Raw genomic sequence first — 16,698 nt, 5'->3', positions numbered from 1 at the left:
ATTTGGTGTGACTGAACAGCACTGTGGGACATATATGCATGCAAGTAGTATGCAGCAGGTGCTCCCTCCCTTCTTCAGATTCTTCCCCTCAGCTTCCCCATCAGATTTCCCCTCACTGGCTCCCTCATCCCCCTAGCTCTCCTGTTCACTATTCTGATTTTATGCAAGCTGACCCAAGGCTGACATTTTAACCACAGGTACTTCTAACAGTGAGCATGCTATAATGCAGTAATGATATTAAGTAAATGGAAAGGCGTGCTTGACAGCTGCAGGTGATTTGGAAGCTGTAAGGAGGAAGAAAGCACTGCTACGTCGTGTAGTTTTGAGTCCGCCATGTGTCAGCGTGAGCACAGTGATTCAGCCTGTCTGCCTTGGTGACACTTTAGTTACTTCTGAAATGAAAACCCACAGGCTCATTCCCAGGTTGAGATTTTATCTGACAACTATACTTTCTACACAAGTATCTCAGATACACTTAACAAGACTTCTCCAGTCTTCCACGTAAAGAGCTAAAGAGCTCCACCTTTGGTCTCAAAGTTCACTTTTTCCACGCTAAACTTCAGCGTAACAATTTCAAGGAAGATTAGTGCATTCTGTACATTAGAAAGGCCACCCTCCACTTGCTGCTTCCCAGGAGTCCACAGCGTGTCCAAATTTTTGGCTGGAGACAACCTCTTGTGCCATTCCCCCATTACATATTCTCCTTCGCATAATGGTAGCAGCATCCTCTAAATGAAGTTTCCCAAAGCATCCCTTTAAGAAAGCTTTCCACACATCCTGCTTGTTTTTCTGCAAGCATGTAGACCCCTTTTCTCCTGTTCTTATCCAGGGAGACTGGGTAAAAAATACTTTGGATTCCACTTCTACTTTGAGACTTTTACATTTGCTCCCACTTCCCAAGCCCATCAATTTAAGGACTGATTCTATTTGTTTTACTTAAAATACTTCTCAGCCAGGACTCCATGTGCACCACTCAGAGGAAATAGCCCAAATTGTATCAATTTATCCTGATAAAGAGGACACCAGAGAACTGCTGCTCAGCACAAACCCAGAGTACACTTTACTGAGCGATAGGCCTATTCAATCACTAATAGGTAGCAAAGCCTAGGGAAAGACCTTCAATCTTGAGATTATTAGATAAGAACCAGAATAGAGATAACATTGTAACAAGAAGTATGAGGCAAAATACTGGGAACTATGCAGTAAGACAGGAAAGACAAACGGGAAGGCAGATAGGAAGACAAAAAATATAGGCAAAGGGCAGAGAAAAGACTGCAGATTATGTGAATTTTGGCATCTCTCCAAACCAAAGCAATTAACCACAGATTCCTAATGTTCTTTTTGCTGTGCAGAATCCCTGCTGCAGAGGATAACATCAACACGTCACATTCGCTCCTCTTCCACCAAACTCTTCTGAGGCCAGTTCTACTTGAGAGTTGTCTTGGTGAGCACAAAGCAGAAAAACAAATGTACTATTGCTGGTCCAGGTTTGAAAATGATGTTTTCTTATTTTTCAACTTGAAATAGAGATCTGTTCCAGATATATTTGAAGATAGGTTGTATTATTGCTGTCCCAGAGTAAATAAGGCAGTTTCTTCCAGCACAATAAAAGCTTTCACAGTTTTTATAATGAAAAACATGTTAGATAAAACCAGCCTCTCTACCACTACTGGAAAAGGCTGACATAACATGTTATAGAATCAGAAACTCCTGTGAGCTGCAAGTGACTAATGTGACTAATTGCATTAGGACCAACATCCAAGGAAGTGAGACAAAAGGTGCACACATTATCCAAGCCAGGTAATACAGGAGGCGTTCCACCAAAATGCTTATTAACCAAAGTGCACCGTTATTATTATTATTATTTAATAAAAGCGCAAGATTATTGCCAGATCTTTCAGTTTGACAGGCCTTTAGTAGAACTTTTTCCACAGAGTTGAACCCCTTCTCATAATAGACTTTCAGAGGTAGGCGTATCGATTAGAAAGGCTTTTTACTTACAGCTGTGCATGCATGTGTTTTCAGAGGGCTGCCAAAGAACACTTGGCCCTTAAGCATATGGATGAGTGGGAAGTGGGAGAAACAAGGCTGCATTTTATCACCATTCAAAGGAAGTAATGCTACCTCTCAACCTCTTTGCTCCAACACAGCGTTATCATTCCTGCAGGTTTCAAGTCCTTATCCAAAGGGCAGTGATTTGAAACATATGCAAAGCAATTCTGTACTTTCACTTAGTGGCATAAATTCAGTTGATAAACACGAAAGCAAGTCACTCCTGCACAGCACAAAATTAGCTGTACAAATTGCAGACAGAGATGGGTGAATAATCACTTTGATTCATTGTCAAAGCAAACATGAAAAAAAAAACCTCAAAACTTAAAACAAAATGTAAAAAAAAAAAAATACTTGCAATACTTGCTTTTTCTTTCTCCTCCAGCTCTATGGAAGGAAAAGTTTTTAAACATCCTTTCCTAATACAGAATTTTTTTTTGGTTGAAAAGAAGATTTCAGACTGTTAGACGCAAACTAAAAGATCTGGAGGGTCCAAGCTTAGTTCCTGACCACCCACCCAAGGGAGTATGTGCTTCTATGGATGGGGTGCTGATCACAGTTACATAGGAATTTGTCTGCACAGTTACTGCAGAGACCGTTGCACTCACACAGGGGGGTGGGATGCCAAGACACAACTTTGTTTCTCACAGACATTTATTCACACAGCACCCACAGGCAGTGTTTTCCAGGACAACTACACCCAGACCACTACCCTGAGAGGTCTGAACTGTGGATTCAGATCAGCCTCAAACTGGAGAGGGAACCGAGTTTTGTGATCCAATGAACTACAGAGATGAACCACTGCTATCTCCCCTGGCAGTATTAAGAATGTCTGAATGTTTCCCTTTCTCCAGCCAAATTGTTCAAATTCAAAGCAGGTTCACTGTCCATCTACCCAACAACTGATGCTGCATTCGGGAGGCATGCTTACTGTCTTACATAAGCAATCCTGTCACGCTGTGAACTATGCCATTCTTGCTGCTCCTCCTTCCTGCCTCTCAGAGTGCTGGCTAGGGGGCTGTCTTGCCCTTCCCCTTCCCCTCCCCATCCCCCTCAGTTAGATTAAAACAGATGGCAGAGGAACACAAAATAAAGAGCAAACACAGATGAGTGACTAATTCTCCAAAAGGAGCCAAGGAAAAAAAAAAAAACAACACAGCAACAAACCCTCAACTTCATCACTAGAAGCACCAGCAAAGAATGCATAATTACTTTCTGCCATTAGACCATTCTTCCATATAAGTAAATGCAGCAGTTGCTACAGACTTCATGACAGTAAGTGGGGAAGGTATCCGCCAAGCAGGGTTGACAAGCAGCAGTGGAGTACCCTGCAACCCAACAGATCTAAGCAGAGAACATAGCAAATGAAGAGAGAAGAACATCACAGTCTAAACCCCCCTACCATGCAGCAGCCCCGCTCCCCATGCAGGTTTTACTGAGCGCTCTGCTCAGTTACCAGGTGGAGCTGAAAGACAGCTCTGGTGGTACCTCTGCAGGAACTGCCCCAGGAAAGAACTCCCCTGATCCCCTGTTATCTGGGGTCATCGCACTCAGGACTGAAGTATCTGGTGTTTTGCAGGCTGGAAAACACAGAGCACCTGGTAATGCTGGCAGGGTAGCACAGGAAGGACCACAGCCTTCTACAGGGAGACGTGCCAAAGGAAACAACCAGCATGCTGCAATTCACGTGGCCTCAGTACAAAACATGAAGGTGAGTTGATTACAGCAGAGACAGGACAGGACAGGAGCTATTTCTGCACTTCACTCTGCCCCTTTGCCAGAGGTTAACACCTTCACACTGCTTCTCACAATACTCTAACAGTACCCAGCATCACAAAGCAAGTTCTCCTTCCCTGGTAGCGTGAGCAATCCCTCCAATTCTGTGTTTCAGCTGCTTCAGAGGAAGTAGAACCTTCCTCCTTTTGATTTTGCTCCAAGTGCAATAACATGGCAGTAGACGCATCTGAGGTGGTAACTTTCTAATCCTGTCAGAGTTTGTCATTTTAGCCATTTGGAACTATTTCTGTTGGCAGAAAGAATTTAAAGCGCTGTCCAAAAAATAAAAGCAAGCATTGTCTTTGTAGTGCCTGACTGAAAACATACTGCAGTGCATGATTTTACCAACACAGGCACTTTTAGGTTGGTAACATGGCTAAGAAAAGCACCAAATGCAGGTTTACTATGCAACTTCTGTGCCTTGCATTCAAGGCACAGAAATTGACTTTTTTTTTTTTTTTTTTTTTACCATTCTGGAACAAATCAAAATCTGTGTTCAGGCAATAAATGGTTTTGTGCATTTCTAAGCTAGAAGCACGTATTATCTAGGACTCTGAAATTTGTTTTCTTCGTGTGTTATATTGATATTCAGGGCATGCTTCAAAGCATATCTGTTTGCCCAGGCTTCTCCTGAGAGGGTGCTTGGTAGGCAGAATTCTGCATTATCTTCAGTTGCTATTAGCTCAATTGATTTATCTGTAATTTTGCTGTAATTTATGGTATGTGTTTCTAGAAATAGGTCTATTATGACCTTCTGTGATAAATAACTTCAGTTAACAGAGACTTGAACTGCAAAACCTAAATATCTTACAAGTTATTCATCCACCTCCAGTACATTTCAGATCCAGAATGTGCTCAGTCCCATGGAGCCATGCTCCTTGGTCTGCCCACAGTGAATGCCCCAGGCACCTGCTGCTGGGCTTCTGAAGGTCCTAACACTGCACATAGGAAAAAGGTGTACTTCCAGATGGCTACCATTAAAGAGCAGGTTACATCCTGTAAACAGAAGACCCCAGCACAAGTATCTATATAACAGCAGCAGGGAATACTTGGGGTGGCAGTCTTCAGTTCTGCTGAGAGTCCACGCTATCAGCCTGAATGAAATCAGAATACACTAGATGAAAATATGAAAATGACAGAGAGAACCACACGGCAAGTAAGAGCACTACTGCCTCTGCACTTACAAAGAGCCTCCCAATCATTGCACTACTAAGGAAACCTACTTATTCCTACACACTATTTCTCTGAATACACTATTTTCCTTACTCGGTATTATCAGACTGAATAATCTTTCAAAAACTATAAGTCAGCTTTCATTATATCTAAATTGTTTTTTGCTTGCTTGCAATTAAGAACTAATATTTAAGGAGCCAGAAATTTATAAGGTAATTAACAGTAATGAGTAACTGTTCTGAAATATGATCAACTGCTGGATATCAACAGAAGACTTAGATTTTCCCAACAAACTTTTTTTTACAAGCAGGGAGACGAAGTTTTTTTTTTTAGCAGAGGTTGAACATTCACTAGACAATACCATGTCTGCCTACTCCTTCACTGGAAGGCAGCTATCTGTGGACAAAAATATCTGCAACCTAGCAATTACTGCGGATTCAGAAGGATTTAAGGTGACACTGACATGACAAAAGTTATATTTTTATGCGTGTGAAGTGTATTTCAAGTTCAGAGAGAGGAGCATGGAGAAAGAGAGCATGCACATGCTGTAATCAGCTCATGTACAGGTCAAGATTCTGCTCAGTGTTTGTACATAACACAAAATAAAATGTATTTCCTCTCCTTGACCTTCCATACAATTAAGGGCTGGGTCAAGCAATGACAGAAACCTTAGTGAGCAGCCCAGTAGCACATTAAGCATTGCCCTGGTTAGAATATCAAACAAAATTGGTTGAAGGGACTAAAGGTTATATGCAAGATATGAGTTTTTTTAAGCCATTTCAGCACAATACCAGCAGGCTTTAGTTATGCTAATGAGGCCCATCTTTCCTGGAAAAGAGTCACATATTTAATTTTTTTCTCTACTTGTAGCACCCGTGCAACAGAAGTATAACTCACTCACTATAACCCAGAATTGGACAGAGGAAACTCCACCAAGGGGTTCATCCAGTAGAACTTCCATACACAAGAAACCGCACAACAGAACTCACAAGAGGATGAAACCCAACCCGATCTTCCTCCTCTGAGTTACAAGTTCTAGTCCAAAAAAGTTAAGAACTCCTACTTCAGTTCCTACTACAGAGTGCTCAGAAATCCTTTTTGATAAGAACGTAGGGTGGAACAGCACTTTCCCCGAACATACGCAGGAGTTCATTTTGTCACTATTTCCCTGCCTTTTACTTCCTGCAGAGCCATCCAGGGGCTGTACTGTTTCCATAGAGATAGCCACTACAGGAACAACCAGCATTCAAGTTCTGGGCAGTTTACTATGGCAGCAACCACAGAAAAACAAAACCTGAGGAAAATGACATTCTCGTGAGTCTAATCAACATATATTTCAGTTAGACGATGAGTCAGCCATCTGAAGCTTAAAGACCTATTCAGCTGCTTGCTGTTTAATTTTAGAGCTGCACAAGAAGATAGAAATTTTCAACAAATAATCATTCCATTTCCTACTTGTAGTACAATTTTTCACTTTTCTGTTTCCTCTTAAAAACTAGGTCCCACATGAAAGAGTCCATGCTTCTCTATACAAGCAGGGAATCACATACTGATAGGGAAAAGCTAGTTTATACATAGAGAAGAATTATTTCACTAACTTCCTGTGAATTAAGGTTTTCAATGGTATTTACATTGCTCAGCAGTGTAGACAGCACTAGCATAGAAGCAACGTTAATACTTACCTTAGGATGAGATTGCCCATGTTTAATCTGTTTCAGGAACCTACTACAATCCATTCGGAGTAAGCAATTAGCAGGAGGCCTGGCTCTGCACTCTGGAGGCTGCAGTGATGTCACTGCCTTGCTCTAGGGACAGATGTGGTTGTCCCCTCCAGTGATTTGCATCACCCTGCAGGGCAGTGCCATCTCAGGACCACTGCATGCTTCTCTCTCCTGTTTTGCAAACATGACCTTCACTTCAGTGTGACCAAGGAGAAAGAAGAGGCAGAGCATCCCACATAGCGATAGCCAAGAAAATCTCTGTCGGGAGCCAGAATCATTTCTAACAATAAGTTTGAGTTTCCTGTAAGCTTGGAGCCTATAGTCTTTTAAGATGACAAATCGAAGATTCTCTGCAAACTGACGATGCATGTTTTTACTTTTCCAACAGGTAACAACTACTGGTAAAGATCACCTTTAAAAGGGAACATGGATTTAATAAACTCAACTGAACAAAACAGTACATCGGAAGAACTATTCAAATGGGTGACATCCAAGATTCTCATTTCCATTACCCTGTCTGTGCTTGCGCTAATGACAACAGCCATCAATTCTCTGGTGATGACTGCAATAATTGTGACCAGAAAACTCCACCACCCCGCCAACTATTTGATCTGCTCTCTTGCAGTGACTGATTTCCTTGTGGCAGTCCTAGTGATGCCCTTCAGCATTGTTTACATTGTAAAGGAGACTTGGATCATGGGACAAGTAGTGTGTGACATTTGGCTGAGTGTGGACATTACATGCTGCACATGCTCCATCTTGCATCTCTCTGCCATTGCTTTGGATCGTTACAGAGCAATCACAGATGCTGTGGAATATGCACGGAAAAGGACACCAAAGCATGCTGGTATCATGATTGCAGTGGTATGGATCATATCCATTTTTATCTCCATGCCGCCTTTGTTTTGGCGGCACCAGACAACCAGCAGGGATGATGAATGCATCATCAAACATGACCACATTGTTTCCACCATTTACTCTACATTTGGCGCCTTCTATATCCCCCTGGCCTTGATTCTGATCCTTTATTACAAGATATACAAAGCAGCAAAGACATTTCACAGAAGAAGTGTCAGCCGGATAGTCAGGGAGGAGGTAAATGGACAAGTCCTTTTGGACGCAGGTGAGAGAACCACCAAATTGACTTCAATGCCCAGCACAATAGAGAAGACATCAGATCCACTGGTGGACTGTGATAAAATCAACATCAGCATACGAAGCCCCAGATCTGAATCTAAGCATGAGAAGTCTTGGAAAAAACAGAGAATCTCTAGTACAAGAGAGCGAAAGGCAGCAACTACTCTGGGTCTGATCCTGGGGGCATTTGTGATCTGCTGGCTCCCTTTTTTTGTAAAAGAAGTAGTTGTGAACACCTGTGAAAGATGTCACATTTCAGAAGACATGTCTAATTTTCTAGCATGGCTGGGATACATTAATTCCCTTATTAACCCTCTAATCTACACAATCTTTAATGAAGATTTCAAGAAAGCCTTCCAGAAGCTTGTGCGGTGTAGGCAATATCTTTAAGAGCTTATGTTCATACAAGAAAAACATACTCATTGCTTTTTTTAACATGTATAAATTTATAGAACTGAGATCACGTTTGTTGTATTTAAGGAAAAGCACCAAGACTCTGATTCACATTATGACTCTTTTGTATAAGTAGCACTGGAAGCACTAATTGCCCAAGTTTTAAAGAGACGGATCTTCTGGGATCGGTTTTGCTCTGAAGAAAGAGATAGCATATACTCATTGAGGCCCTGACCATGCTGACACTTGCAGAGCTGCTTAGTTTGAAGCATATAGGTATTACATTAAATATGAAGGAAATATACACTCTTGAAATAGATAAAAGAAACAAATTTAAAGAAGAAATAAAAAAGCAAAACTTCATCAGTCACTTAGGGTTAAATAAACAACAAACAGATTTTGGTCCCTACTGTCAGTAAGATAGAAAAATACAACTTCATAATTTTATTAGCGTAGCACAGGCCTGCAGCACAGAGCCAAGCTATTTTGAACAAAGTGTGTCAGCTTTAAATATTCCTGGCATCATACTATGTTGACTAGCTGAGTTCTGCTCCAGCCCTGCCCTCTCCCAGGACTTCCATGTATTATGCCCTTGCAATGCCCCAGTGGTAGGCAAGACACATTCAGAGCCCAGTAGTTCATAGTGAGCCAATATCATGTGACCTCTGCCATTGCACAGTCAAGACACACGTGGCCATAGCCCCGAGGGAATGGTAGGGTAGTCAGTGCACCTCCAGTGATTAGGGTCTCAGAGCCTGGTGCTCTGGGACTCCATTTCAGTAGGGTCTGTGGAGAGTTTATCTCATAAAAGCAGCTGGTCCTCCTTCTACTGTTATTAGAAACATGAGATAATCCCTGCTCATGACCTCATCTCTATCTCACATGCCTGTCCAGGCACTACCCCTCTATATTTCTGAGTACCAAACATATCCACACAGTTTGTGCCAGGGCCCCATATCATTGCTGATGGTGTCTGACTTACCGAGGTTTGGTTTAGAGCCACCAAATGAAGTTCCAGCTCAGCATGTGCTCCTTCACCCCCAGACGCATGTCTCCCATGTCTTTTCTCAACTGTTCCTCAAGCACTCAGGTTATGCACCTTCTTCCCAGTCATGTTAGACATTTAATGCAACCACAGTTTAGGCAGCGTGGGTCTCCAGAAAAGGCTCTGCAGCCCTTCTCTAGAAAGAGCAAGGAAGTGATGTCAGTCTGCAGTACATGCCTGGGGAGGGATCCCATAGGATGCTCATGGGCTGGCCCCTCCAAAACCCCACTTCTCCCAGAGCATCTGGCCCTGGTCCCCAGTCCCAGAAAAGCTGAAAGGACCTCATACGCACTTCCAGCTTGTATTTTTCCCCCGAGATACAAGCTGCCACAACAGCTGTCAGAGGTGTTTCATGAAAGATGATGAGGTTTGAGACTTGAGAAATTGATCTAATTTGTTTCTGTCACTTGAAATTTACTGTATTCTGCTTTTACGTCAAGATCCAAATGAGATATTATTCACAAGTACCAGAAACCATGCCTTTGTTTTACTGTTGATTTTAACCCCTCTAGGAAGCTAGTGGAAAGCTTACTTGTCACATCATGTAGCTCTAGTGCAACAGAAGCATATCTAAATTTTGAAGGCACCAGGATGCGGCAGCACGTAATTTGGCTTGTATGCCGCATAAAATAATGCATATGATAACTGCAGTCAGAGCACAGCTGCAGCAGCCCCTGTGACCTCAGCAATGGCTAGATTATGCTGAAAGAAAATAACTGTTTTAAGGCTCAGCTGTGCTCTGCTGTCTCCAGAAAGAGCCACAGAACTCAGCTTCGTCAAAGGATTACCAGATTAGCAGAAGGCTGCAAGGAAAAACCACAGTGAAATATTTAAGTCTGAAGACCTGCTTCCCTTGTTTTTTATGTACCAACACTGGATATTTAAAGCCATGGCTTTCTCTCCCTCTGATCTTCCCCATAAATCTGCTGGAGGGTAGAGTGTACTGTTTTTCCTCTTAGACATAAGATGTTTGACAACGTCTTGAAAGCAAATTGGAAGAAAAAACAAAGGTTGCTTTTGAGGAGAAAAGGAACTGAAGATACTCATAATACATAAGGCTCAAAGAATGGAATAGTATGTAGATAAACAGAAAATAGCTCTCATTTATGCACTGTCAACAGTACTATAATCTAATTAAGCTGCTAAATATTTCTCAAAATGCAGGGTGGGTTTTCTTTGTAACCTCCTCACTGAGCTCTATGCACTCATCCTTCAAAGCCCCGGTGATGGAAAATGCAACTACAAGAAACCTAAGCAAGCAAGCAGGTAGTTATCTCATTAAAGGCACTTATAGATTGTGGACCATCTTTTCTTGGTGTCTGAAACTTCTATGGTGACAAACACTCCATTACACAGCCCCACGCAGTACCATTTCATCTTTAGCATCTATCTGTGCATGCGATGTGCTAAGAAAACCTCTAATTTTCTCTTTCAAGATGCATAATAGCTAAGGTTTCTGCTGGATGCAGCTTTCCCTTCCCCACAAGATACACAGGCACCACTGGAGCTTAGTAATGAATTCGAAGAGCAAGAGAGAGACTGCAAAATTTTATGCACTGGAACTAAGATTCATTTTTTACAATTAGCTCTTTACCCTGTAGGAGTTCAGTCCTCCAAATAGAAGAAGAAGAAGAAAAAAAAAAGTCTGTTTTCTTAACTCTATTCCTCAGAAGAGAGCATACATATTGGAGGAAAGGGTTTTCCATCTGCCTCTGCTTTGGACAAAGCTCCCTGGACCCCTATCTCTGCTGCAGCTGCCCTCCCAGTTGCTGCTCACTGCCCAACCACCCATCCATTTAGATTTCTTCTAACACTTGGAGAACCGGATTTGGAGCAGCTGACCTATTCCCACTTCATCTTTCACAGAGGATGATTCCAGAAGTAGCTCTGAATGCTATATCCCGTTCAGGCAGACATTTTTACTATCAATAAGAAGTTAAAGACGCCTCATTTTCCTGCACTTAGTCCTTCTCCTTCCCTCCCTACCAAATGATATCCTTTCCTCTTGAGGATAGCACATTCCTACAGAAGGATCGGGGTATGAATACACTTTTGTTTTCGTGACGCAGTCACACTTGTTAATGCATGACTGTACCACCCAGAAACACCCACCTCATCCAAATGTGCTTTTGGCAATCACTGCCTTCAGCTGGTGTCTAATTGTTCTTAGCGTTAAACAAAATAAGTATCTGCCAAATTATTTTCTCCAGTAGTTACAAACTCAGCACATTACTTCTAGGCAAGCACACATTCCTATTTGGCCTTTGTGTTTCAGATTCCTTTGCTGAAGGGAAAGAGAAAAGCACCCCTGTAGCTATAGAAAAGGAAGGGCTTTTTAGAGCTCTGCAGATCAAAGAAAAAAAGGCTGCAAGAAAAGCATGAAGAATCCCTTGTAGCAAACCTGTAAAGAATGAGCATAAACCTAACGCTTGCAAGCATTCCAGCACCCCAAGCAGTGAGCATTACCTGATGTTTTCTCTCCTATTCCTCTTCTGAAAAGTGCTGCTACACTACAGGGACAGTACTGCCAATATCAGAACTATTAAAAATACCAGCAATATGTTGCTATCCCCTCCCCTGCACAGTCCTGAAATGAATTAAGCAGATTTTTTTTTTCTTTACGATTTTCCATTTGTCTTCTGAGGAGCCTAATTTCCAATTTGTTGTTGTTGTTTCTCTCCTCAACCAAGAAGAATAAACCTTTAAAATAAAAATAAACATGCCTATAGAAACCTAGGGTTTCTGGATACCATTTAGTAAATAAATAAATAAATAGATCAAAGCCTTGGTGATACAGGGCTTGTCTAAGAAGATAAAGACGACAGAGTACAGAACAGGCAGAAGTCAGCAGCATTGGCATAAACAGTCAACGTTACCAATTCAATCCAACACAACCCTTTGAGTGTCAAAACCCTCTCACAGCAGACAGCAATGACTGTAAGAAATCTTATATCCTCAGGAAATAGCTGAACTCCGAATTTTCTAAAATCCACTTGTTTACTTCATGTTGAGCTGTTGACTTGGTTGAGGCAGAGCAAAAAGGCAAGGAAAGTGTTTATTGAACACTGCTGTTTTTATACACTAGTAGTTCAAATCAATGGAATCCACTCTTCAAGTTACGTGTTTATTTAAACTTTAGTCTTGAAGATATGAATTCCTGTATAACAGACAAACAGCACTAATAAAATTAACATCCCTTTCCATTTTAAAATGAGATAGATCCTACAGATGCACAGTACTTTCTCTTGCTAAATTAATTTTTTTCCTGTTCTCCCCATACACTCATTGATTTGAAACTCAGAGCAGTATATTATAGCTTGTGTTTAAAAGACAAAAGAAGAATTTAATGCCACACAAAGTGCTAACTACTAAGGTGAAGCTAGAAAAGTGATTAATTTCCTTGCTTTCAGTTTGGATCATGAGTGGTAGTAGACATTTAATGCAATAGCTAGCTCTCTGCTGGCAGTAATCCAATATGCAAAAGCTGTGTCTAATTTGCATGACAGCAAGCGTCTGCTAAGCAACTCACTTTTGGCTAAGCCCAGTTTTCTGCATTTTGCAGTACAAAGCTGCATAAAATGATCCAGAGCCATGAAATAAGAAATCACTCGGTTTGCACACCTGCCTTTTCTAAAATGATAGTCACTACGAGATAACTCGTCCACAAACACACACCATCAACCAGCAGGAACAAACCTGTGTCTTTATCCACAACAAAAACAGCCAAAAGCTTTCACCTCCACTTCCTTTTTGGGAGGTTGCCAGAAGACAGCCTGACCAGACTGAGGACCAGGTGGGCTCAACGCAGACCAGCACTGCTGCTCCACTATGTGCAAACTAAGATCTCTTCAAGGAGAAGGCCACCAATAGCAAGCTTACTCATCACTGGCTAGTAAAAAGAAGAGCAGCCCAGAATTTGACCTGTCATCCCTGGCTAGGGAAGTCCAGATTGGTATTAATGGCCCTTTCTGTCAGCTGATTAGTTCCTGCCACTTATTTTATATCCTAACTTAGCTGGGCTCTGTCAGCTGTCCTGGCATGATTTGTAAGACAGTGCTGAATCAATCCTGATCAGTATAGGGTTTGCATGCCCTCTAATCATAAAGCTCCTCTCTCAAGGTCAGGTTTCAACTTGGGTAAACACAAAGAGATAGGAATTTAAGTTAATAAAAATGAAAGGCAAGGATTTGGTGTGGATTTTTCTTCCACAGCTACTTTGACAGCAAGTAAACTGAACACAAAGTAGTATTCCAAACAAGTGACGTATATATAATAAGTAAGCATGACCTTAATTTTCACAGACATAAGTTATATCACCATTAGAATGTTTCTAACCTCATTTATTGTCAGTCTTGTTTGTTAATTTTGTCAGTTTTTCCCAACTTGTTTTCTAAGTGCAGAAGAACTATTAATTAACTACTTATCTGCAGTAAATAGGTAGGTCTTTTCACAATTTTACAGGTAGAAAAACAGAAGGGAAGTAGGCATTCAGCACTTTTCACTGGGTGAGGTCCGAGAGTGCCAAAGATTCCCAGTCTACTGCTAGAATCACAGAATGGTCAAGGCTGGAAGAAACATCTGGAGGCCATCTAGAACATGCTGCCCAAGACTATGTATGGATAGCTTTTGAGTATCTGTAAGGATGGGGACTCCACAACATCTCTGTGACACCTATGCCAATGTTCAGTCACTCTCACAGTGAAAAACATATTTCCTGATATTCATATGGAAGATCATGTGTTTCAGTTTGTGCCCATTGCCTCTCATCCTGTCTCCGGGCACCACTGAAAAGAGCCTGCCTGGCTTTGTTTCCTTTATACCTGCCCCTCAAGCATTTATACGCACTGCTATGGTCCCTGAGCCTTCTCTTCTCTAGGCTGAAGAGTCCCAGTTCTTCAGGCCTTTCTTCATATCAGAGATGCTCCAGTTCCTTAATCGCCCTGTGGTCTTTCACTGAACTCTTTCCAGTATGTCCCTGTGTCTCTTGTACTAGGGAGCACAGAAATGGACTCAAGTGCTCCAGGTGTGGCCTCACCAGCACAGGGGAAGGATCACCCCCTTCCAATTGCTGGCAACACTACTTCTAACGCAGCCCGGGAGCCTGTTGATCTTCTTTGCGGCAAGTACATTGCTGACTCATGTTTAACTTGATGTCCATGAGGATCCCCAGGGCCTTTTCTATAAAGCTGCATTCCACATGGTTAAACCCAAGCATGCAATGGAACATAGGGTTGTTCCTTCCCAGGAGCGGGATTTCAGGCTTCCCTTTGTTGGACTGCGTACTAGTCTGACAGAAGAAAAACAGAGCTATGGATCAAAGCAAATCAGAAAAGGGGAAGGAGAAGGAGAACAGGAAGAGACAGACTGAGCAGTTTTCTCCTCACAGTGCCAGGGGGCCTTGAAACAAACTTGCTTGAGTTGAGCTCGAGCACAATTCATTTGAAGCTGCCTGACATGTCCCATGAGCTGAGCACAGCATCATAGAATGGCCTGGGTTGAAAAGGACCTCAAAGATCAACTAGTTTCAACCCCCCTGCCACAGGCAGGGTTGCCACCCACTAGGCTGCCCAGAGCCACATCCAGCCTGGCTTTGAATGCCTCCAGGGATGGAGCATCCACAACATCTCTGGGCAAGCTGTTCCAGTGCAACACCAACCTCTGTGTGAAAAACTTCCTAATATCTAACCTAAACCTCCCCTGTCTTAGTTTAAAACCATCCCCCCTTGTCCTATCACTATCAGCACACAATACATGAGTTCTTACTGGGTCAGTACATATCTGAGCACATAGGAGTGAAGGCTCAAAAATCAGTGTGACAGTACTGGTCAGCACTAAGCACATACAATCAGTGAGACTGGGGAACTGCAAGTGCTGGGATTTTAAAAGTCATAGTCAGCAGAGAAAAAAACTGAGTATAATCAAAGCACATATTTTCAAATTTTACCTATGTTTCAACATTGTCCTCTACCCCATCCCTCTCAAAAGACACCTTGAACGCAGAAAGAGTACTAAATAGAGACCCACCCCTTGCTTTAGACCTAGCCACTGATATTTGCTCAACTTGCTTTCTGTTCCCCAAGTACAAGATACATAAAAGTCAAACCACTACCATGATTCCCGCCTCTCCTTGGTGTATGACAACCCTCCCCACTCCCTGCCAGCCTGGCTTTCACCTGTCTCCAGCTCACTGAAAATGGACTTAAAGCCCTCTATAACCAATTTTATTCTACTGCTTCTCTTTCCTCCCTGGCCAGAGAATAACAAAAAAGTGGTCGAAATACCCTCCAAGCTCTAACCCTGCAAACGAGCCAGAAAAAAATGAAGTACAATGAAGCAGCCTAGATCCAGGGAAAAATAAAAGAAGGAATGTTTATCCGTACCATCCCTTCTAGTCACCTCACTACATAGCCTGGCTGTTCTTCCCCATAACACAGTGCCCACCACGAATGAAGGATGGAGTTGCTTTTAGAGGAAAGCTTGTTTGTTTTATATTGTTTGACAAAAGAGCTCACTTAGAGGTGCTTCAGGGGCCTGAGGATGGGTAACGATAACCATTCTGCCTTTCCTTTTCCTCTGCTGTACCAGGAGCAGCAAAGGAGATGCATTATTGATGAATGTGCCGGCAAGGAAACAGTGCAGGTGAAATAGCTGTCAGAGAGGAAAAAAGCCGGAGCAGCAGAGCAGATTCGGCGTAATCCCAAACCCGAAGCTCCACCACTGCTGCAAGCAGAGCAGCATCCACCAGGCTATCACCTACAACAGATACATCCAGGCCGGGCCGGGCGGCCGCTATTTGCCGGGCGGGCAGTTCCCCCTAGCGGCCTTGGGGCGCCCGCACAGCCCGAGCCGCTGCGCCTGTAGAGCCTCGGGTGGGCCAGGGGGGTCACAGGGCTCCCGCGGGGTGATTTTTGGGATTGTAACCCCAAGAGAAAACACCGAGCACACAGCTGGGAGAAGGGAAGAGATTAATGCAGCTTTCCGTCGGGTTAACGCACACTTCGGTGGCAGAAGACTTCAGGGACAAGTGGGCACAAGAGGCACTTGAGTTTCCTAGGAAGGAGAAAGGGATGTGACATTTGCTGTCCCCCTTGATGCAGCAAGATTGAAGTAATTTGTGCCTCTGTAACATTTTGGTAGCTGAGGCAGGCTCCAGGCTTGTTTAAGTTTGAGACCTCCCAGGCAAAGGTCAGGAAGGGCAGCCAGTTGAAGTGGGCTGCAGAAACATCTACCCAGTTTGAAAATGTACATGAGAAGTATAGGTCACCCAGTCCAACCGCCAACCCATCCCCACCATGCCCACTAACCACATCTCTCAGTGCCACATGCACACAGTTCTTGAACACCTCCAGGGACGGGGAACCCCACCACCTCCCTGGGCAGCCTGTGCCACTGCCTCACTAC

General features: G+C 42.9%; 2 protein-coding genes across 13 annotated transcripts in view; one reads left to right on the top strand and one right to left on the bottom strand.

Moving 5' to 3' along the window:
* HTR1F (5-hydroxytryptamine receptor 1F) overlaps positions 1–9,239 on the top strand; it is a 111,403-nt gene extending 102,164 nt beyond the window's left edge. For 2 of the 4 annotated variants that reach the window (XM_046913000.1, XM_040664691.2), the window contains 3 exons: positions 1,353–1,444; positions 3,632–3,763; positions 7,111–9,239. In XM_046913000.1, the coding sequence (XP_046768956.1) occupies positions 7,149–8,249 (1,101 nt within the window). In that variant the 5' untranslated portion in view covers positions 1,353–1,444; positions 3,632–3,763; positions 7,111–7,148 and the 3' untranslated portion in view covers positions 8,250–9,239. The remainder of the gene's footprint in view (positions 1–1,352; positions 1,445–3,631; positions 3,764–7,110) is intronic. The other 2 variants (XM_040664695.2, XM_046912993.1) reach the window with 2 other exon arrangements.
* Positions 1–16,698, bottom strand: part of LOC101752250 (cell surface glycoprotein CD200 receptor 1-A-like) — a 146,768-nt gene that overhangs the window by 109,405 nt on the left and 20,665 nt on the right. For all 9 annotated transcript variants that reach the window (XR_005846978.1, XR_006933903.1, XR_005846971.1 and 6 more), the window contains exon 9: positions 9,235–9,433. The gene's annotated coding sequence lies outside the window, so the exon portion shown is untranslated. The remainder of the gene's footprint in view (positions 1–9,234; positions 9,434–16,698) is intronic.

Source organism: Gallus gallus, chromosome 1 (genome assembly GCF_016699485.2).
Source record: "Gallus gallus isolate bGalGal1 chromosome 1, bGalGal1.mat.broiler.GRCg7b, whole genome shotgun sequence".
Taxonomy (NCBI): Eukaryota; Metazoa; Chordata; class Aves; order Galliformes; family Phasianidae; genus Gallus; species Gallus gallus.
This window is presented reverse-complemented; position numbering and strand designations above follow the sequence as displayed.